Source organism: Centruroides vittatus, unplaced genomic scaffold (assembly GCF_030686945.1).
Source record: "Centruroides vittatus isolate TY-2023 unplaced genomic scaffold, ASM3068694v2 contig_983, whole genome shotgun sequence".
Lineage (NCBI taxonomy): Eukaryota > Metazoa > Arthropoda > Arachnida > Scorpiones > Buthidae > Centruroides > Centruroides vittatus.
The window spans coordinates 145,475-169,634 of NW_027122654.1; the positions used below are offsets into that span (position 1 = coordinate 145,475).

Below are 24,160 nucleotides of genomic sequence, written 5' to 3' on the forward strand. Positions count from 1 at the left end.
ATCATTTGAAGTTGATAAAAATTGAATATAGAACAAATTTTTGAATCCCAGAAACAACAAAAAGTACTAATATACCAAATCTACTGTCATCGTCCAACCGCTCTGGGGGACCCGGGATCGAATCCGAACGGGTCGAGAAATCCCCAGGAATTTTTCGGGGGGTGGTCCGTTCGGATATGTCGGGCCCCGTCCCTCACCACCCGGTCACCCTATTTTGGGCCTGGCCGAACCTATAATGGGCCTACTAAAAAACAGGCCCTCTTAGTGCCCACAGGGCGGAAAGAGTTAAAAAAAAAACCCTATCCCTTTTAACATTTTACCTACACTATTCAATCAGTCACCAATCCATAATTTTCCACTATTAGAATTCCAACCCTCTTATCAATTGTTCACTCTAATATAACACAAAATATAAAATGTGATATTATTGCAGATAAACAAAATTTAATTGTTTTAATAAATGTAAATTTTGTTGTACGAAATTTAAAATGAAATTTATATTTTCACTTGGGGTAAAGTTGTTATACAAAATTTCAATGTTGAATAGAAAGCTAACAAATTTGAACGGGCTTAAATTCAAATATAAAATATTTTAAAATTTTGCTTTTCGCAGTTAATATCAAATTAGTTTTTCGATTTTAAGGATATATTAATGTTTATAATGATAAAACAATTTTGGTAATAACAGAAAAATCAATTTAAAAAAAATGTATCAATGGTATGTATACAATATTTTACTTTTGACAAATAATCACTTCATTACTGATTATAGTATAGCATAGTATTTCTTTCAATTTCATAAAATTACTAATTTATAATACCAAATATTTAGTTAAATTATGTAATTTTGATGTTAAATAAAGGCATTAAAGAAAACACTGAATTAAATTAAGAGACAGTTATTCACAATATTATACCACAATGCAATAAACAATATTTATTTTTTTTTTATCAGATATAATATTAAAACAATAAAAATTGTGATTTGTAATTATTATTACAACAGAACTAAAATTGATTTACTAAGTTTATATTTTTAATTATATAATTCAATATTTTGATACTACAAAAAAAAAAACATTTTTCATAAATATGCTTCATACTGAATATAAATCATTAGTGAATGATATTTGTAATATTCACACACACATTTGCTAAATGATTCCAATTAAAACTAACTTCTGTTATTCAAGCATTTATATAATGTAATAGTATTAAAAATTTTCATATTAAAATAAAAATACTATATGAAGAGTCTTGTATTAATAATCATTTATTTGCATTCACTATAAATTTATATTCAAATATAAATCTAAATCAATTTTTAATCTCAAATTAATTATTCAAATGTAAAATGAATAATTCGTCGGATGACGGTTCTTTATTCATATAAAGAAAAATTACTTTTTGCTTGGAAGCAAATACTCACCAGACAAAATGAAATTCAACTGATGAGATAGTGTTTAGGATCACACATTTTTATATATTTTCAATAAGCTATTTTAAATCTAACAATGAAGTATAGAAATGACTTTTTGAAATGGCCAGTTTTATATAAAAACAAAATAGTTGCTCAGATTTTCCACTAAATTTATCAGACACGAAATTTTACATCTTAAATGCAACATTCCAGCAATTTAAATAATAAATATAAATTTAATGTAAATAGTCTATATAAATTACATATTTTTAAATTTATTTTTAATTTATTTCTTTATTCTTTTTCAGATAAACTGTCATTCACATAAAATTTTTACATAATGAGATTATTATAAAATATATATATTTTAGAAAAATTTAAACAAAAGCTTATAATGGAATGAATAAATATTTGTTCTTTACAAAAAATGAACATAATTCAAATCTGTTTCAGCATGGAACTTAACAACTAGTAATCACTTTTCATATTTTAATATTTTGTATATAGATGTATGTTTATACAATATTCATATACCTATATACATATACATAATGCTACCTAAATTTTAATATTGAATAACATAGGGGAGACAGCTGATATAATGAAAGAGAAATTTCACAAAAAATATATTTAGAAAAACAGTACTTATTTTGACTTTTAAAAAGAAATCTATGTATTATTATATATAAATATTTATTTGTGTAATAGCTAAATTTTAAATCTATAATAGATGAACAAATGTGCAACACAATAGACAGACTTTATTATTATTATTCACATTTATCACACTTTAATAAGGTTACCTGTATCCCAATACAATGAATTTCGTTATTTACTTCAACAATGCTGCCACAGGAAGACCTTACTAATGTGGAACAAATAATAAAAGAACTGTTTTGCAAGCAGATAACATACTAGATACATTACATGCTGTCACATATGCATCTACATAATGATCCAAACACAAGTGTTTGATCAACCCCAATCTGCAAATGGATGGAATGTACAGACGTTCCAGTGGATCTAATGCATTTTGAATATTATTTTTTATAAGATAATGGCATCAGTATCATCCATCAAGAAGAATCTTGCTGGGATGCCATTTGAGAATTTTGTTGTTGCTTTTACAAAGTTATCATCATAGGAGAAATAAAAAGTTATGTATATATATATATATATATAATATATATATATTATAGATTATATATATATATATAGGAATATTTGTTATGAGTAAACACCTCAAAAATTGTTTTTGCTTTATTAATAGTGTGTGTATGTGTGTGTGTTTTTTTTTTGTTGGCACAACACAACTGGAATGACTGAATATATATATATTTCTTCCAGTTTTTATTATTTGTAATTGTATTGTTTGTTTTCATTTTGAAGTGGCCTTTGAAATTGTTTAACAGCACCAAAGGCAAGTTATGTCAAGATTAATCTGTTATTAAAATCTTTTTGATTAATTAAAAAATTATAATAACTTCTATCCACCTCACTAGAAATTTTTCCTCCTTTGTATAATGCTATCAACAAAGGAAGTGGATAATTGGAATACACATCTAGGCAATGAAATATCCATAAGAACATACCTATACAAACATCATGCTGCATAGCAGCAGTAATATCCCTGAAATCTGCAGTAGGAGCCACTGCATTTTCAGCTTTAGAATTAAGATGACACAGTTGTAAATCTGTTGTGTCTTTAGTTTTATCAGGATGTATAAAGTTAACCTAAAAAAAAATATTCTCAAAATATAACAAAATAGCAAATGACTTTCACAAGAGGTCTACATTTTTTGTGCTTTTTGTCAGCCTGTAACATGCACTCAGCTATCACAGATATTATGAGCTATGCATTCCCACTAAACTGGTATGGATGATTTAAAAACTACCATAATGGACATGCCATAATGAATGTTTATTTTTTTGGATTTTATAATCTTAGTTCTGAGCATGTTTTCCTGATAATATAATTCAAGCTGACAAAAGTGTAACTGGCACCTGCACTGACCTCTTTTTAACCTCTTAAAAAATTATACAGATCTTCCAGAGGCCAACACTGCAAAAACAAGCTGCTAATATACATAATGCAAATACATTTCTAAGTCAAAATATCACAATCAACAATCAGGGCAAGAAAATTGTGCTGAAAATACTATATGTATACATGTGTATATTTATATATATTTTATATAATATATATATAATATATTTATATAGATCTTATTATAGGCTAACATCTCACTCTTGTAGCCTCCAGTTTTACAAGCAGCAGGACAACATGATCTGAATGTGCGATGTACAGGGATGTATTTTGAAATATATAATCAGCACCATTAATGTTATTCTTAGTGTGCTCACTCCCTGCATGGAAAATGGGAGGAGGAGAAAGAGGAGAATCAACATTCTGGCCCTCAAAAGACCACCAAATTGAGGGTGTCTAAAAATAGTTCATCAGTAGAGGCCCAGTACTCCCTGAGCAAAGATAACAATATTAAAATGTGCAGGTATCAATGCACTATAACAGACAAGATATAAGATACCCATGGAATGTCCTGTAAAAAATCTTAATATCCCCTCCTCCAAACAGGATGGAACTCTTTTTGTACACGATGTCAAAGCATGCATACTAAACCTGTACAAAAATGCAGGCTACGTTTTTTATGTATGTACTCACTTTGGCAGATCTTAAATATCAAATACACAATGTTTATTAAAACACAAAGTGTATGGATATTTAATTAAAATAATTGCTTAAAGATTTTTCTTACAGCCTGCCTGCATTGCCCTGAGAGATGACGACTAGTTGGTAACAATGCAACACTCTCACATACATCATATACAACATATATACACTGATAACAATGGCTCCAAATGATGGCCCATGTCCAGTTTAAAAGGGAAATTACAACTACATATCATGATGAAAATAAAGGACAATACACAAAAAAGTCTTTAGGTAATTTAGTTGTTAAAATCTGGACCACACTGATCTCGAAGAAGCTGATTAAGGTAGGTTCCATCTGCATCCATTGTATAGTTGGCTACAGGTGGAGGAATTTCTTCTGCTGACATAGGGGTCCATTGTCTTCCCAGGCTGCATGCCATCTCATTCAACAGCCATGTGCGAACTCTCTCTGAAGTGTTGTGTAAATATTCAGTGTTATTGTTTTCCATATCATAAACTGCAATACAACAGGCTGGAATATTTAACTCCTTTAACTGTGGTCCACGAAGACGAGCAATTCCAATAAGGTCAACATCACAAATACAATATCCTGAGAAGCAAAATAAAACAGATTTTGATAAATATTTATCCTTTAATTAGAAAATTTATGATTAAATTATGAACTTATGTTTTATTACATGATTTCCTATTTGTTCCTTAGGAACATTAATTTTATAATGCATTTCAGAATGTCAGTTTTACATTTATATCATTAAAATCATATGCATCATAAATGTTAGTAAGATAATTCATTCATTCATTATTTTCATTTACAATATTACCAATACATGACAGAAAACTTAATGATTAAAAATCATTAATACTAATATATGATTTAAAAAAAAAAAAAAATAGTTTTGAGACTGATAGCAATTATAATTTGAGATAAAAATCATGTTTAAGAATTAAATTAATGCTGCACATCAGCATATTTAGAATAAAATCAGAATGTTGTAAATTAACATACCTACAACACTCAGATGTGTTAAATTTTGACAACGCCAAGCCAACATGACAAGTGGATCTTCAGCTTCTGGTCGAAACGGTCCTATAGGAATACTATCTTCCCCTAGACTTTCTACTAGACTTATGGATTTTAGTGTATTACAATTTAAAATAGCCACATCATCTAACAATTCAGCATCCAGTCCTGAACTGAAAAATGCTCGAAAATGTGCTAGGGGCATACTAGGATGAAAGATGTCTTGTAATACTGTTGATGGATCATGTGAATGTAACAGAGTCATTGTAACTTCTAACTGTGGACTGAGATTCTTTAACTGTTTCCATGCATTATCTGTTGTTCCTGGATGTTCGGTATCAATTCCGTGAACATGAATGTTTAAATGACGCAGAGATTTGTTACAGGATTTAGATAAATTATATAACAGACAATCTGAAACATAATCATAATCTATACTCAAATACTGCAAATTGCCAAACACTTCAAATGTATTAATGGGTAAATCCAATAATGCATAATGTTCTGGGTCTTCTTTGATGCTTGCTAAATGTAGAGATTGTAATGATTTAAATTGATGTTGGCTTAGAAGTGTCAAAAACAAATCAGAATGATTTAACAGTTCTTCAATACATCCCAAAGATATATGTTTCAATCTATAAGCATTGCAGATTATCTGTTCCAATGATGTAATATACCTAAAATTAGAAAAAATGTTTTATTGTTAAAATTTATTTTATTTATTTTACATATAATTGGAACTGTCAATAGAAAAAAGATTTCCACCCTCCAAATAACACAATTTACCCAAAAATACAATTAAAAACAACAAATAAAATTAACAAAGTAAAATATTTTTAAGAAGAAATAAACAAAATGATACATATGATCTTTATTTCTTTTTATGTAAAAAGCGTTGACATGTTTATATTTTGTAAAATCTTGATGATGATGATGATCAATGGGTGTCATATAATCAATAGAGTGATAACAAAAGGATCTATGACTTAATGCTAATCAATAAAAAGTGGTATGTAGACATGATTGTGATCTAGTTATTCTGGAAGGAACTTTCAACCTGAGCCAGTAATTGTATATTACACTATTAAAATATTTATGAATTAAAATTTGGTTGAAATACTTTACTCTTTTAGAAGAAAAAAAAAATTTCTTACTAGACTATACAAATACTTGAGTCCATATCTATCCGTCCCTTCACACGCTTTTGTAGAGGCGTTAACAAGTCTACGGCCAGTTCTGCCGTAGACTTGTTAACGCCTCTACAAAAGCGTGTGAAGGGACAGATAGATATGGACTCAAGTATTTGTATAGTCTAGTAAGAAATTTTTTTTTTCTTCCAAATGTGAAATTGTCCCGGTAATTTTATAATATAATACTTAACTCTTTCTTTGAATTAGGTAGTCCCAGTCTGACTCTTGCAACATCAGCATTATTAGTGTGCAGAAGATTGCAAAATTTGTTTAAAAGGAAATATATACTTTGTGTATTTCCTTAATAACTTTGTTTAATAAGGAAGGAGCTGACATTTCCCAGACTGATAAGCAGTAATTTATTAAAGACTGAAAATTTGTAAAGAAAAAAAATTTGACCTTAGTAGTTTTTGGAGGATATAGGTTTACAAAACTGCCATAAAATATCCTGGCAGATTGTGATAGATTTTGTGATTTTTTTCCAATATGTCAATTTATTGTCAAAGGCAACTTCCAAATCCCTATACGAAGTTACACAATTTAAAGCATGATTAGAGATCTACCATTTCTGCATCTTTACATTTATAATCAGAGAGAAACATCACTACAGTTTTACAAATATTAATTCTTAAATTTACGTCACTAAAAGCTAAAGATAGAATTTTAAGGTCAGTTTGTAAAATGTTAGGGTCATGATTCAGGAGTTTTATATTGTTGGCATAAGCTATAACTTCAACAATCTCTTCAATGATATTAATTCTAATGTATGCAGAGAAAATACAATTATTGCAAGAAAACTAATCCAATTTATACAAATAATGATTTTATTAAAAGATGGTAATATCCTTAACATTAAACTTTGCAATGTAAATAGCAAATAAGATACTATATAAATTTTGGTAAATTATTTTCATAAAACTAAATGAAGCATTAAGTTTACAAAGTAATGTATAATTAAAAGTTTGATTAAATTTATAAAATTAATTATTATTTAATTAGATTAGATTGATTAAAAATTTCAGATATTTTATTGAATTTTTACAATACAGATGAATTACTTAGATTCAAATTTAGATCTTACATATCTCACTACAAATTAAAACAATTATTTAAAATCCATAAAATGATTTTCAATAAAGCATCAATAAATAAATCTTTTCCAATCAAAGAACTAGTCTATTTTGCCATTTTTATTTTTTGAACATGCTTAACATGAACTTGATCAGGTTTAGCTTTTTCATTTTTTCAATGAATGGTATAGCCTCTAAATAATGAAACTCATCTTCAGTGTTCTCTTTGCAGTGTTTTGTTTGACATTTTATCTCCAATCAAGTATCTAAAGATTTTTCTCTAAATTTCAATCTTTTATGATTAAACCTGTTACTGTACTTGATAGAGAAAAGTACATATGCATTATGTATAATTACAGATACGTCTTACTAACGTTGTATAGCTTTGCAGTTACTACTTAAAAATGTAATACAAATGTTTTTGACCTACTTCTAGGGTCTTCTTCAGGTGTTTTATAATTTTTTCTAGTGTGACTCCAATTTTTAACTGTTCAGATCTCCAATGCTTCTATCTTCGGAATTTTTTAAAATTTCAAAATTCGAATCTCCAAACGGTGTGCGCCTGTACCAGTTGTTATAGCTTTGCGTCGTAAATAGCATGCCATGCTCTTGATAGTTATTTTTCTTATTTAAAATTGATTGATAGTCGCACCAGAAAAACTTATAAAACACCTGAAGACCCTAGAACTGGGTCAAAAACATTTGTGTTAAGTTTTCAAGTAGTAACTGCAAAGCTATACAAGGTTAGTAAGACGTATCTGTAATTATCACTTTGTTTGCTAGACGGATCTGATATGTATAATTATTTCCAAAATATATTTTAAACATTTAATCTGATAAATTTATGCCCAACATATCACAATTTCAGATACATTTGGTCAAATATATAGGGCTTCCTGTTGTAGACAAATAATTAATATTTTTTCTTTTTTTTTGGACAAAAGTAGCCTAATTGTCAACCTTCTCTTAAATGAATGATAAATTTTCAAAAAAAAAATTTATTGCATTTATTTATACTGACTTCAAATATGTAAATTACAAACTTTTTCTTATATATATAAGTTTAGATAATAAATTATTAATAAATCACAATGTGAAGATATATTTTTTCTGTTCTGAATATAGACTTTTATTCAAAAGACAATTTTTAAATTTTGTTAAATTTTAACAAAATAATGTGTTATAAAAATAAACAACATACAACTTTTAGTAGAATTCTAAATTAATCAGTTATATAAAAATACATAAAAATTTAAGAAATAGTGATATTGTCTACTCAAACAAATTTATAGTGCATTCTAAATTAAACTGTAATAGAAGAATCATTTGGAAGAATTTAGTATTCAGTTTTTAATTTTATAACAAAAAAGGAAGCCATTTTACATGAAATAATTATTCCTCAAACTTATGTTGAAAAAAAAGTCATTCTTTAACTTAAAGATTTTAATTTTAATAAAAACAAGAAAATATGATAAATTACATTTTTCTGTTTTTTTTTATTTATAATAATTGATAAATTGCCAATTTTAAATTTATTTCAATAATTATTTTTAAAATATAATATTTTAATGACTTTACCTTTTGAAACCTTCATAAGTCTAAATCACTAAATCACTATATCATTTTTAGGATATATATCAAGTTAATTAAACAATATGCTTTGGCTTAAAAGTGCACAGTTAGGCCAGTAGCTTACAAAACATTAATAAATAGATTTTGAAATTTGTTCTATTTTAATAAAAATGTAGAAAATTCTTAAAGGAAAGACAAGCCTGGAACAAAGCTCACTCATTAGACCCACAACTTCTGTAAACCTAATTGTCCAAGTTGGAAACAGATAAAATACAAACCAAACACTTTTCCAAAAATTTATTGAGAAATACAAATATTTTAAGGTCAGGCAGACTTCTTAAATAAGCTGAAAATGTTTGTATTTCTCAATAAATTGTCTGCTGGAAAAGTGTTATTGTGTTTGGTTTGTATTTCTCCATAACAATCTGTAATTAACATGTATGGTTTTATAGTCTAAATCAGTGATGAGAAACCTTTTCTGAATGCAGGCTGCAAGAGAATTTATAGGCTTCTGGTGGACTGCATACAATTTTTCTTATGGAGCTGCAGACTTTAAGCCTCCTGAGTACCAATACATGCCAAAATTGCCAGTTCACTAGTTACTAAAATAATTAATGCTAATGAAACTCAAACTCAGTTTATTCTCATCTTTTCAGTGGTCAAGTTCAGTTTGTATATTCTTTATCACAAAAAAATGACGGTTGATGACCATTAAAAACGAAAGAAAACATTTGTTTTTGAAGAGAATTAATGCTGGTTTTAGGTAATTACTTGTTTATTTATTCTTTATCACAAATATCAGTTTAATTATGGTTGCATAATGGCATGAGGCAGGAAACAAAAAAATGTCAAAATCTCAGGGGCTTCATTTTAGGACCTTGTGGACTGCGGGTAAGTTGACATAAGTAGTCTAAATTAACATGTACAATACCTAGCAGCAAAAACTGGACAGAGGTCAAGAGAGCAAAACTAATAATACCTGGAATAAAAGGAATTGGAGTATTAGATAAGCATTAAGCCAATTAATAAACACCCATTTACCAAGACATTGTATATCATCATGCATTCTACATTTTTCTGGACAAAATCACTATTTTAGGCATAATTTTTGTCCAGATATTCTTTTTAGTCTTCTACTTCTAATTTCTCCATCTGGAATGTATCCACAATAAATATCAAATGCATCGATGCCATAGAATATAACCACAAGTCAATGACAAGTAATTCTAGCAGCACAATAAGCAGCTATCATTCAACTAACAAAATGGTGATGTAAATGTAGTAACTTTTTACAATTTGACATATGGTTTAGCTGTTTCATGTTTTTGCCTAACATAAGCTTAAACAGATATCACAAAACCTGATAAATTTGTAAACTCAAAAAAACTTAAAGACAAACAACTACTGAATAATTTATTTAATAATATTAAATTGAATAATTATAATTAATAAGAGATGGTGCCTAACACCTCCCTCTAGTGACAAATTATTTAGTAATTGGGCCATTTTCCCATGATTATATTCAATGTGATCCAGTTAACTCCTTGATCACTGGTAGGCTATAGCTTAAGCAAATAAATAGAAATTTTTTTGAGATGTGATCCTTGATCAAACCCTTTATCAGAAATAACAATTGATAAACACTGCATAAATATTTTCAGTAAAATAATATTTCTCAAAATGAATTTTATGAGAACTACAGATATAGTCACCTACCACTTAATAATCCATTCCTGAAAATCAGACTTTCTGCAGGAAAATGCTAACCATGAGCCTATTTCACATTATTTTAAAATGAGAAAAATTATAATGCTTATCAACCCAACCAATTTTTAAAACACATATTTACGCATAAATGGCATTGTATTGTGTTTTAGTTTAGTAACTTAGTAAGATGTAAAGTTTTTCAATGTAACAGTTTAAATACTTATTTTCTAGGAATTATCACATCTACAGACTATTATATACTGGAATATTGAAAAATTGTGTGAGAGTATTGAAAGTGTGTTTATGCCTTATTTAGCCTGTATGAAAGAAAGCCCACTGAGGAGGAAATATTGTAATTTCCAAAATGCTTCTGGGTAAAATAAAATTATTTGATTGGCTAGTATTTTTGGATTCTGTGGATGTGATAATTCCTAGAAAATAACAGTGTTTGAACCAGTTACATGTTGAAATTTTTAAAAAATGGAAGAGAAGCAAAAGAATAAATCACGTAAAATGTTTAAAATTTAAAAAAATGGTTTACTAAATATTTAATGAACTAATATTAGTATTGCTATTAACAAACGGTTACTTTTTATACATCAATAAGAACAGTCTGCATGCTATACTGTAAACATTATGTTTATAATTACGCACAGAAAATAAAGATTTTGTGAAAAAATATTTTTAACAAAAAATAAATCTAAGAACCATCTATTGCCGTTATGGATAAAAACATTTACTTGAAGACTACTTTCAACAGTAAATAATTGTCTTCTTCAGGTAATATGATGGCTAGAGCATTAAAAATCTAGAGAAAGAATACATTTTCAAATTGCTCTTCACGCACGAGCATGGAACATAAAAATACAGAATTAAAGGCTATTACAAAATAAATATGATACACAATGACTACGGTTAATAAAATTAAGAATTAATATGAACAGAAATAATTGAAAACAATATAAAGAAGATTCAAACAAAACACAAACACTGGAACGCCAGTAACATCTGTATGTTTTTGTCACATAATTGAGCTACCTACAATTTTAGAAGGAATGCACCTTTAACCTGGTTGACTAAATAATTAATCTTGGCAAGATAATATCCACACCAATTTAACCTGGGCAAGTTCTTCATTCACAAGCAGTTGGGAGGACGGATATAAAAAAGCTCTACAATATAACTGCTGTTATGGCCAAATTTTTGTACCTGGAGGGCTGGATGGCAGTGGAAAGGAAAATGTATGGCAGTTCATCAAACTTGTGAAAAATAGAAAAGCAAGGCCCATTATTGGATTTACTTGTATACAGATCCCCTAAAGAGATCTTTTTATCTTTTTTCCTCTTTAGTATATGAGATGGTTGGGAAAACTGCTGACAAGAATTGTATAAATTGTAGTAACTCACCCTCCAAGCCATATATACATTATATTGTATATATGGCTCATTATATATATACATTATAATGTATGAATGTATATATATACATTACACCCTTCTATATCTACCTTACATACATTATACCCTTCTATATCTGCAGTACATGAATGATGTGCTGATAGCATGGGAATGCTCAGAGAGAGTGAGTTACTACAGAATTTATACAAATACGCATAAAAAAATATGGAATAAGCATCAAAAAATCTGAACCTAACCAATCAGAATCAGTTTTATGTATGAAACGTTGTACTTGATATAGTCTGCTGTCATCTAACATCACATGCCAGCAAACCAAAAATGCTACCATTATTTCTCTTCCAAAATTTAATTGCGGATTTGAAGTACATTTTGAGTTAAAAGTTTGTTGTAATCTGCATTTATTTTGAGAGCATAAATATATTAATATATCATCAACTAAAATAGTCTTATTCCTTGATTTTAGTTTAAATTTTTGGTTCATAAACCCAACTAACCAACAACAGACTTATCATATACTGGCAATATTTATTTAACAAATAAAACTCCAGTATGCATTTCAACAATTAAAACAATGTTGTCCTCCTCAGTTGTAATTTACAACCTTCTTTTTAACTGACAACAAATTAAAACCTAATTTCTACTATTATTTCCAATATTGCATAAAACATAATATGCAATCATAAACTTAACATGATAATAATACTTTACTTACAATTTTTAAACAATTACATTAATTTTTTATCATCATCACCGCTGTTATCAACCAATCATTATAAAACAAATTCCATCAGATTATCCTTTTTAGCAACTGTCCCCCCTCTAGTAAACATACACGGTTTTGATGTGTGATGACACATCAAAATTGCTGTCCAATCTCCACTGTTCCTGTAATATTAGTTTGTGAACACCAACCAACTTTATTTAAGAAGCTGTATTTTTATTAAAACCTATTCCAAGTTTTAATTGTTAAATAAACATTGGCCAGTATACAAGTCTGTTGTTAGTTGGATTCATGAACCAAAAATTAATTAGAGCAGATAAATATGTATATTATTAAATATTTTTCCTACTTACTTTCATGTTTATAGTTGTTTAAATTAAGGTGAAAAAGACTTGTATTCAGCACAATTATGATATATCTGGTGTAATAGAATTATACCAGATATATCAAAATGGAATTACACATAGTACACATAAAGGCAAAATAGAATTACACTGTAAACATTACTTTGAAAATTTACTTTTTTTTCAATATTTTAATTAACATTTTTACATTATAGAAATTTTCCCAATAATCTATCTTGCCCATAGTTGATCAATGCAATTAATTTTAAATTATTCTGTTTTATAAACATAAGTGTTGTCCATAAATTATGTAATGCAGATATGGGTGGATTATGCAGATAATCATTACACTGCATTACAAGAGGGTGAGGGTGTATACGCTACTAATACTAAGATCTTGACCCTTGGTTAACAGAATGCTTCATTTTTGTTTCTAGAGCATTGCATAGTAAACCCTACTATTCATGTCACTGCTTTATATATAATTAATAAAATAACATTCTTGCACAGACACAATGTAGTGATGAACTTAAACACAGCTTAAAATTGTCTGTATATATAACGGACACTTTCTTGCACAGATTACATTGTGTCTATGCAAGAAAGAAAATATAAAACACAGTTTCACTAGAGAAAATAACATTCGTTACCTTATGCTGTATATTATTCCCTTGTGTATCTGACCTATAATTAAGGAGGTCAAGTTAAGATATGCATTTTGTAATTGGAATGCTACAGGGAATGAGATGGTAGCTGAAAAGTATGAAAATAGCATTATGTAAGCCATGGATTATTGCATGTACTGACTCCTAAAGTTCCTTATTATTATTTAACTGACAAAAATAAATACAATCCACATTGAAATACAAAGAAGTTAATATAAAGTATTAGTAGTGTGATTGTGCTCTGTGCCTGCTAGTAATTTCATAGTTTACTAATGAAAATCTTGAAGATCAAAACAATCCAAAATATCCAGGAAAAAAAGTAATTTTATATGTAAAATTTTGTGAACTATTGTTATACTTTTATACAAAAGTTTGCAACTTATTTTTAATAATACAATTTTATTAATCAGATTAATATCTATTTAAATTATTTGATTTTAACAAAAGTAAAAATTATACTTCCTTCAAAAGTCTGAAGGAAAAACATTGTAAATTGAAGTACAGGTATCCCTTGTTATACAACAGGGGTGGCCAACAAGTCGATCGCGATCGACCGGTCGATCACCAAGCCAATTTTGGTCGATCGCTAGCGATGTCTTGACTTAATGTATTATATTTGTAACCGAACGCAACCGTATGCATGCAGTTATGACTCGACTCATAAGCAGTGAGTGCACTTCGTACTGAACACAGTGTATAAACATAGTATGTATTTCACACTTCCCCCTCCCCACTTAGACTATGCCTATGACAACAAGTCGATCGCAACACATTTTTACGATAAAAAGTAGATCTTATGTGCACAAAAGTTGGCCACCCCTGTTATACAACACTGTACTTCTATAACACTGTTTTGCTCTAAAATGGTTCAAAAATTGGGGAGATCCCATATACAACATTAGTTTCTGATTTAGCTGTAACATGGTTTTGGAAATCATCCCTACAAAATTTCACAAGTTTAAGTGTAAATGCCTTTGAAATTTTTTTTATTCAAATCAATCTTGTTGTCTCAAATTTATTTTGTGTCTTTTATCAGGTTTACTTTAATGAAAACTGATAGTGCAATTTTTTTCTTCCTTGTCCTAGTTTTCCTAACAGCCAAATATCATTGTCTTTGCTTTCAGACTATGAGCCCTTTCAGAGCTTTTAAGACTATATCACTGTTTTCTTTTTATAGATTACAAACTTTAGTAAATAGGAGGATTGAACATTTTGAGGTGTATTAAACTTTTTTAAACCTTAGGTATTAATTACCTACAAATAATTACTTTGTTCATAAAAGTGATGAACAAAATACAATATCTCAATATTTGAACAATTCCCAACTTGAACAATTCAGTATTCAAAAACAAAATCTGGAGAGAGGGAAAAAAAATGGTTAGTACTTAATTGAACAAACGCAACCCCTCTAGAACAAATTTCGATTAATAACATGTTTTTATTTTGTCGTTCATAAAAAATAAGGATAGAAATTACAAAATAAAGACATTGCTGTAAGTGTCTTATATAACCTCTTATATAATTTTTAAAACATCTTCCCACACTTAAGGGCAAAAAATGTGCAAAATTTTTAATATATTAAAATTAATTTTTTATATTTGCAAAGTTATATCAACCCCTCAAACTTTCATCAACCCCATTGGAAAACCCTGTTCTAGAAGATATTTCAAGAATATATAATTGTAAGAATTTAAGAAAAACTATTATTCATAATTCTTACCAGTAGAGATTTATAAGACAATTTATTAAGCTAAAATGATATTATAATGTTAGTTACTTAAACAGGACTTTAAGACTAATTTATTTCATTAAACAACTTAATTACAATTATTTTTGAAAACAATTTGTATTTTTTCAGATAAATGTAAAAATAGTTAATTTTGATAATTAGTTTATTAACTATTCAAATTATAATTAAAAAATGCATTGTGATCTTTGTTTTCTCTGTTAATATATTTGTATTTTTGTATTTTATATATAATCTATATTGATTAATTTTGTATAATAAAAAGGTTAAGAACTGACTTAGTATTTTACATATATAAAACATAAAACTAAATGATAAATACTAAGAATTTTTCTCTGAAAGAAATAATACAGTCCACTTGCCTTAAAATGAATTGTGTTAAAGAAAATTTTGTCATTAATTAAGCAAGCAAAGTATCATTGTCTCAACATTAATTTTCATGTAATAAAGTAAACAAAAATTTTACCAGAATTTCTTAAACTGAACTATAAATTACCTTCACAACCTTGAAGAAATAATCCTATTTCTAATAATGGTTGATTTCTACATTTTTCAACATGAGCAATAAAAAGTAAGTGTGTAATAAATGTTCCATTTTGAGTAGAACAGACTTTCTCCTCCTAGTAAGCAAAGATTGGTTCAACCTCCAACTGTAGAACAATTCAAAACATCTGGATATTGGTGGACCATTCTGTTGTACTTAGAAAATATTCCTTTTTAAATGGACTACACATACGTGCTTTTTATTAAAAAGAGAAACTCAACACTTTTATACATATTTTATATGCAGAAAATCTTCCAACTCCTATTTTTTTGCACTATTATCTAAAATTGTATATTAATATATAGTATACAGGGTTGCAATAATTCTAATACAGCAAATTAAAAATTTCAAAAATAAAATATGCCTAGTGCATTTCACAAAAAGTTATTGAAGAAATTAAGATTATTTCCCGAAAGTTATTTGATGTTAAGAATTTATTCAAAATTAGATAACTTAAAACTAAAACAAAACTAGTTTCACGATGTCAAACTTTAACTGTCACTAGCAATCTGACTTTCTTGTATAATTTCTTGCATATTGCAACATATCTTAATTATTTTTATCTTTTCTTTTATGTGATTTTAAATTTAACAAAATGACTTAAAAATAAAAATAAAATGAAAGTTCTATGAAGAAATTTACTATTTTTAAAATGTAATTAATAAAGTGACAAAAGATGACAATAGAATACGTTTCTCAAAAAAGATTTGATAAGTAACTTTTTCATCTAATCAAATTTATATGATTATTAGCAATTATTACTGGAAAGTATGATAAAATTATTGCATTTATAAACCAACAAATTTCAGATTTATATCATAATGAGAATAAAATTAAATATTTAAAATACTTAAATTTAGTATATTTCACAACTTTTACAATTAACCAGGGCTGTAGAGTCAGTAAAAAAACACTCAACTCAGACTCATGATAATTTTAGTAGGCTGACTCCAACTACAGCAAAATAAATACCAAGTCATTTTATGGGGGGGACAGAGGCACTTATAAGGGGGTACCCTACTCTGAACAGAGCCCGGAGCATTTACCCAAATACTTTTATAGTTAGTATTTTTAATATTTAACTTACATTAATATTTATTTGTACAAAAAATTAAAATTTAACAAATATTTAATAAAAAGAGAAAGGGGAGTGATAAAAGTTTACATCTACATATCTTTATTCTACAGCATTTGCACTTCAATTTTACCCTTCCAGAAAAGTTAGTCCAACTAAAAAGTGTCCAATCTAGCTACTTCAGCCACTTGTTCAGAAAAATATATACTCTGATCAATTAGTCTGGCCCATTCATAAAAATAGAGTACTTATTTAGAGCAGGGATAATAAAGAAATGATTCAAAAATATTCAATTCAATTGGATCAAAATAATTTAACTACTAAACACAAATACTACAAAGAAAACTCATATTTAATAAATTAAATTGCTGCATTTTGTATTTAAATGAATTATAACAAAATGCAAATGATTTTAAAAAATTAATAAATATAAAATAAATTTTCTTTCGTTTAAATAAAAGAAAACTAAATTAAATTTAAAATGCTGGAGTTGGAATCAGAGTCGACGCATTTTTTCTGACTCCTCTGACTCTTCCCGACTCTGACTCCACAGCCCTGCAATTAACTTTATTATAGTATAATCAAGCTTGTTTTTACTTGCAAATTTCGTAAGAATTAGCAATTCTGATATTTTGGAAACTTTCTCAGAAAAATTTCACTTATGAGTCAACTTTGACTAAGAACACCTCCTAACACCATAACTACAGGCACTTCCCAATTTAAGAATTATCACAATAACTAATGTACAGGTACATGAGGCAACCTTTCACCATTGTCAGTAACATGGCTTGGGCTGAACACATAGGTTGCTATATTATGCAAATAATTGGAAATTTGGCAACTTTTTGAGTGGTTCAAATGGTTTGTGACTATCATCATTTGGATGACTATTTGGGCTACTTAGTTCTTTAATGAATAGTTTAATTATCCGAATTTAACAAACTACTCTGACATTTAAAAGCTTTTTAACAATAAGTTAATAGTACTACTTACATGGTGTGGCTAGAAAATAACGAGACTGTAATCACCTGCACATAACGGTCTCATGTGGGCTGGAGTAAGTGGATGGGTAAATGACCTTGAACAAGTTAGAACAAGCACAGTGAGTCTCGCTGTGCTTCTTCTACCACTTGCTACCACTATTAAATTGCTGTGAGTGCCTGCTGTGAATGGATGTGTTAAAATAAAGTTGAGAACTCATGCCAAGCTTTAACTGGGTTCCGGTAGAAAAACTTCACTGATTTTGGCGTTAAACTATTTCTTTTTTATTATCACTAGCACTTTCAACAAGTTTATAATCGTCGTCTTCAGGTGAAAAGAATTATTTTAAAAACGAATGTGCAGAATGTTCTAAGGAGAACAGAATTTTTGAATTCAAACACAGGCATCCGGTAATTCTGTTACAAACGTGCAAAAAGATGTTGGCATGTTCGAATTCTTAAATTTACGGTGCAAGCGGCGCATGCGTGGAATTGACACCGCAATGGCGATACGATGTTAGGTGCGTTTCATTGTTTAAGCGCCAATATAATGCTACCCACACTCCGGGTAGATCTAGAGTGGGGACATTGCATGCTTCCGTAGTAGCTGTAAGTAGCGCTTCCCAGATGAGTACAAGCCTTCGATGTGTTGTTAGCGTGCTGCAAAAATGACCAGTTTGAAAGAGAAGAAACATATCAACTTGAAATTTTTGGCAAAATTAAAAAAAGAACTGCCACTGAATCTTTGAACCTGCTACATGAAGCATACGGAGATGCATGTTTTTGTCGTGCACTTGAGTTCAAATGGCACAGATGATTTCTGAAGGCCGAGAGGATGTGAAAGATGATGAACATTCTGGATGGCCCAACACATCAAAAAACATATGAAAAGTGGAACAAATTGTGAACCAATACTACTACAAAGAAGTTCTGGAATCTTTGCAGGAAAGGGTCAGAAGAAAGTGGCAACACTTGTCCTGATGGAGGATGAATAGACTGTCAGTGAAGCAGTTTTTAGTCAAGAAGGGAGTCACACTACTTGAACACTCACTGTACTTGCCAGACCTAGTTCTGTATGACTTTTACCTTTTCCCTAAAGTCAACTCTGCTCTGAAGGGGCACCATTTTGATTTGGTTTCTGCTGTCAAGAAAAAACAACGGAGCTTCTGAGTAGCCTTACAAATGATGACCTGCAGCACTGTTATGATCAGAGGAAGTTGCAAATGCAGTGCTGTGTGGAAGCAGAAGGATCATACATTGAAGGGGAACACAACTACTAAAGTGAGTATACTACTCAAGATTTAAAGTTTCCACTTCAGTCTCATTATTTTCTAGCCTCACCTTGTCTTGTTAATAATATCTATATATTATTAATACTACATTGCTACTATTCATTAGTCTTTTAATTTTGTTGATTAATTACGTAATAAAATAAAAACAAAGTAATAACAAAACAAAAACATAAAACAACCAATGTTTATGAATGGATTAATTTGGTGAATTAACACAACAAAATTAAATAGCAGGAATGGAAAATAACTTAAGACATTTTATAATTAATACTTGTAAATTATAAAATTTTATAAAAATGTAATGTAAATAAATTAAAAGCTTAAATGAATTTAAAACAATAATTAATAGAATTTATTGTAGCAACCACATCATGCTTACGTCCTAATTTTACCAATGGAGCAGTGCTTCATGAGAGCATGTATGCAAAGAATTGGATAAAGTGCTCTCAATGAAGCTCTTTAAAAGAGGATAATCTAAAAACCTTGATGACAATCACATTAAATGACCCATCAGGTTTTCAGTTTCCAAATGCAAAGCTATTGAATGTATAAAAGATGTGACAAATAATTTTAAAGTATAATAGATAAGAATGTATTATTGTAAATAAGTAATGTGAATCAAACTCAATCATAAATAAGTAGTCATTAATTTTGTATAATTAAATATCAGGAAATAAATATTTTAAATTTGACTCTAATTCTATGCACTTGACTCGCATTCGCATGATCCAAGATTCAAAATGACAATGCTTTCGGTCTAGGTTGATCCCTGTAAATGCAAAATTGCCAGAAAAGAAACTGCATCTACTTGTTCTATTATAGTAAACTTGTGAGGTAGAATCAGCATTCTACTAAATTGGCATTCAACATTGATGTTACTATTTGATAATGTTTAAAAAAAAAAAAAAAAAGCTGTAGTTATTCAATCTAATCTAATTCTTTAAAATACACAATTGTTATAAAAATGCATCAGAAAATATATTCTAAATATTTAATGATAGGACAAACAACTTTATTAATTTTCTTTTTCATTTAACTAAAAAAAAAAAAAAAGGAAAGCAAATGGATTCATTTAAACAATATTAATTGCCTTTGTGCAAGTAGCATCTATTTGATATGCAGATATCAGTTTTATTTAAGAAGTTATTCACTTTTCAACAATTTTCTTTCATATTACTTATAACGATGTGTTCAAATAAAATTGTTGTCCCTTCTATAAAACACAGAAAATACAAAGAAAAAATATTTAATACATTTTTTGTTATTTCATATATTCTCAAGCTGCTGCTTCTTTAATGTATTAATAATTCAATAGCTTTGATAGGAAACTTCAAAGGAACATTTCATCTAATTGGACAGAATGTATACCGATTGTCAGCAAATGATGTAAACATTGAAGTAATATTAGTTATGACCAGATAAGGCTTTAGATTGCCTTGTTTGAATTTAAAAAGGAAATAAAATGATTTATTCATTAATTTTGAACAGTTTGTGAATGTCTATCATAAAAATTTCTCAATTTACAAAAGTTACAAATGATCACATATTGGTTTAAATCAGTGGTTCCCAACCGGTGTTCCGTAAGCATCTCCCAAGTGTTCCGCAGATTTAGTCGCAAATCGGAAAGTGTACAGTACAATCGTATTCGAGCCACCAAATATCAAAAGATTAAAATCATAAAATTTTCATAAACTTAAGTATATATGTACGACTCATACTTATGGAGTGTACTACTGTTTCGAATAAGATAAAGGCAATGATAAAAACTGAATGAAATATGTAAAAAACATCAGGCACAAGTTTCCCATTAAAGTTATTTAGGTATATTTTTTCATGTCTTAGAATTGGCATTAATAATATAAGTAGAGATTTTGAATTATAACTGCTCAATTCTAATAAAATAACTGATGACAAGCTTATGTATTTCATATTAACTTAAGTAAGTGTTCCGCTAAAGAAAACTGCTCACAAAAGTGTTCCGCATCCTAGAAAAGGTTGGAAACCACTGGTTTAAATCCATAGTGCTTAATTCAAATAATTCCTTCAAAGAGAAATGGTTGAGGGAAAAAAGTATGCTAAAAACATTAATAATTACAGTAAAAATGATCATTATTACAATGGAAAACTAGAAACTACCTGAAAACAAAAAAAACATCAGAGATAATGTGAATATAAATTTATAACATAATTATAACTAACATTTAAAAATGCACTTTTTTTCCTTGTGTGATTTAACCAAAACACTTTTCCAGAACAAAAATATATAAAATTATATATACTGAAGCAATTTCATGTTTACACTATTCATATTCGAGAGCAGAAACTTAAAAGTACTCAAATATTGTACAATTTATTTTGTTTTCTGTTGGAGATAATGCATTTTGACAAATGACATGACAACAAACTTTCACATTAGGAAAGTATTTAATTTTTGTTGTTTTTTTACTAAAAATAAACTCTTCAAAACTTAAAATTTTCTTCATGATGGCTTAATTTAAATTTTTCAAAACTAAGATTAAACAAGTTTTCCTACTATTAATTACTTTCAACTGTATTGATTTGACAACAGTTTTGCAATTTGCACTGCTAACATTCCACATGAACAAAATAACCTTCAAGAAATATGTTTATTTTTTAAATTTTATAACTTTTTCCAAATTAATTTATAAAACATTTTACTTAACTTCCTTGTTTGCCAATGCGTTTAAGTGCGTTTTCTAGCACTTATAATTACAGAATATTATGCGATACTAATACTCATCAGTTTAGTCTTTTATAGCCTCACTTAATATTTCTTTATTCTGCTATTTATTGAGATTTTAATACTATTTTTGGTAATTGTTTATTTGTATATCTACAATCACTGTTTCCAGATGAATTATATACAAAAAAAAAAAAATTTGTTATTGCATCACTGAAGTATCCAGTTATCTATTTCTGGAACAAACCATATTTGACTATTGCCTTACCAGATGTAACATAAACAATATTTACAGATAATTTATCTAAAAAAAACACAAAATAAATAAACAAATCAGAGGCGCGCCTTTAACAGCCTTCTTTAAGGAATTTATATATAAAGACCGTTAATTTAAAATAGTTTAATATGTAATTAAGGTAAAGACAAAAATCTTACATATCAAGCAAATTGTCTTCTTGACCTAAATCATCTTCGATCCATTCTAAACGGCAACTATTGGGTTTCATGGACAACCGTTCCAAATTCTTGTTATACGTAAGGACATCCAGTATATCTTTACATTCCCTGACGTCTTTTGGGTTTAAAGAATTGAGCTCGATCACGACATTTCGAGTAAAACGTCCAAAATTATTGACTAAGAAACGGCACGATTCATTCTGGTCGACACAGCTGTTGACTCTAAACACTACACGACGCCATAGCGATGGATGAAACAAACAATCTCTCCAACTTCTACAGACCCTCGATGCATTCAGACGATCTTTAAGAGGCAGCAGGGAAAGGATTTCGATGATGATAATGCTTGGCAAAGTACTCCAGCCACCACTACTACAAATGGTCGCCATCATGGTACTCGCCTATCTTCGTCTCTAACTTTTTTTGCAGAACGGACGTCACTAATGACGTCGTCAATTTCGGTTTCGTTTTTATTTATTTTCGAAATTATTAATTTGTTCTATTGTAATAAAATAACTAATACGTTCTTTATATTAATAATAATAAAATTATTTGGATGTCTGAGTTCAAAAAATGAACACGTAATTTAAATACATCTTTGGAGCGAATACTGCGCGTAATCGAGCTCAACTCTAATTGGTTGTTTCAAATAATTTTGTGTACGTTTTGGTATATGTTGTGATAAAATATAAGCATTAGCTGTCAATTTTTTTTATTGTAAACCATTCCCTTTATCACATTATCTGATGGAATTACAAGTTCATTTACTCTTATTTAAAGTATTAAATATTCTGTCGGGCCCACCAGTGGCCAAACGGTCTTCGTACCCTGAACACTGGGAGTTCGGTCGTGGGTTCGCGCCTCATTCGGACTGACTGGTCACGCGGAGTTTTCGGGTTTTCCACGACTGTAATGCCTAAATACGTGTCAGTTTTCCTTGAAAGACCTTCCGGAAGACATTGTTCCCTATGCAGATCGCCCAAGTGTTGTGTTGCCATACCTTAATGCACTGTTGCCACGCCGATTTGCTTGCCGTCGGAAGATTCCTTAGGTAGTTTTCGGTATATCGACTTTTTGTGGCAGAAAAACGGTTGCACATAAACAATAACGTGTTTTTTTTCGTCATTTATTTTATTATAAACTATAAAACAATAAAAAATAAAAATTTAACACAGAACACTTGCGTAAAAACATAATAATTTACTAATTAAGTAGGTACAGTACATTTTGTCTTATTTTTCTAACAAAACATTACCTTTTATTTTTCGGATAATTATTATTATTATTACTATTCAATGTCTTCCGTTTCTATGTTGTTTAACACTCTGTTATTTTTGAAATTAAATTATCTGTCACAGGAAAATCGTAACAGTAATTTTTTCCAATTACTTGTTTAGTGAGAAGTAAGCCAGTGATTGTTTCAGAGCTCAGTTTATTTCTTTGTTTCGTTTTTAATTAACAGATTTATTGACGAAAATATTCTTTCCACGTTAGCTGAAGAATGAGGCAGACACAAGATATTCTCAACAAAACCAGACAACACTG

The 24,160-nt window shown here is 28.8% G+C and overlaps 1 protein-coding gene across 1 annotated transcript; it reads right to left on the reverse strand.

The window, feature by feature from the left end:
* Window positions 1–1,213: 1,213 nt before the first annotated feature.
* Window positions 1,214–23,059, reverse strand: LOC136985943 (F-box only protein 33-like). The gene is made up of 3 exons (XM_067283360.1): window positions 22,595–23,059; window positions 5,119–5,810; window positions 1,214–4,701 (listed from the first exon to the last, which is right to left on the reverse strand). Exons 1-3 carry the CDS (start codon window positions 23,005–23,007, stop codon window positions 4,388–4,390), a joined length of 1,419 nt encoding a protein of 472 aa, XP_067139461.1. The 5' UTR covers window positions 23,008–23,059; the 3' UTR covers window positions 1,214–4,387.
* Window positions 23,060–24,160: the final 1,101 nt, after the last annotated feature.

Bases quoted from the DNA above. Each gene is read 5' to 3' on its own strand.
- LOC136985943 (XM_067283360.1), bottom strand. From the start codon at position 23,007: ATGATGGCGACCATTTGTAGTAGTGGTGGCTGGAGTACTTTGCCAAGC. The intron at 5,811-22,594 runs GTAAGATTTTTG...TTCTAATTTTAG, and splicing joins GAAGACAATTTGCTTGATAT to GTATATTACATCATTGGAAC. The intron at 4,702-5,118 runs GTATGTTAATTT...TTTGCTTCTCAG, and splicing joins AACACATCTGAGTGTTGTAG to GATATTGTATTTGTGATGTT.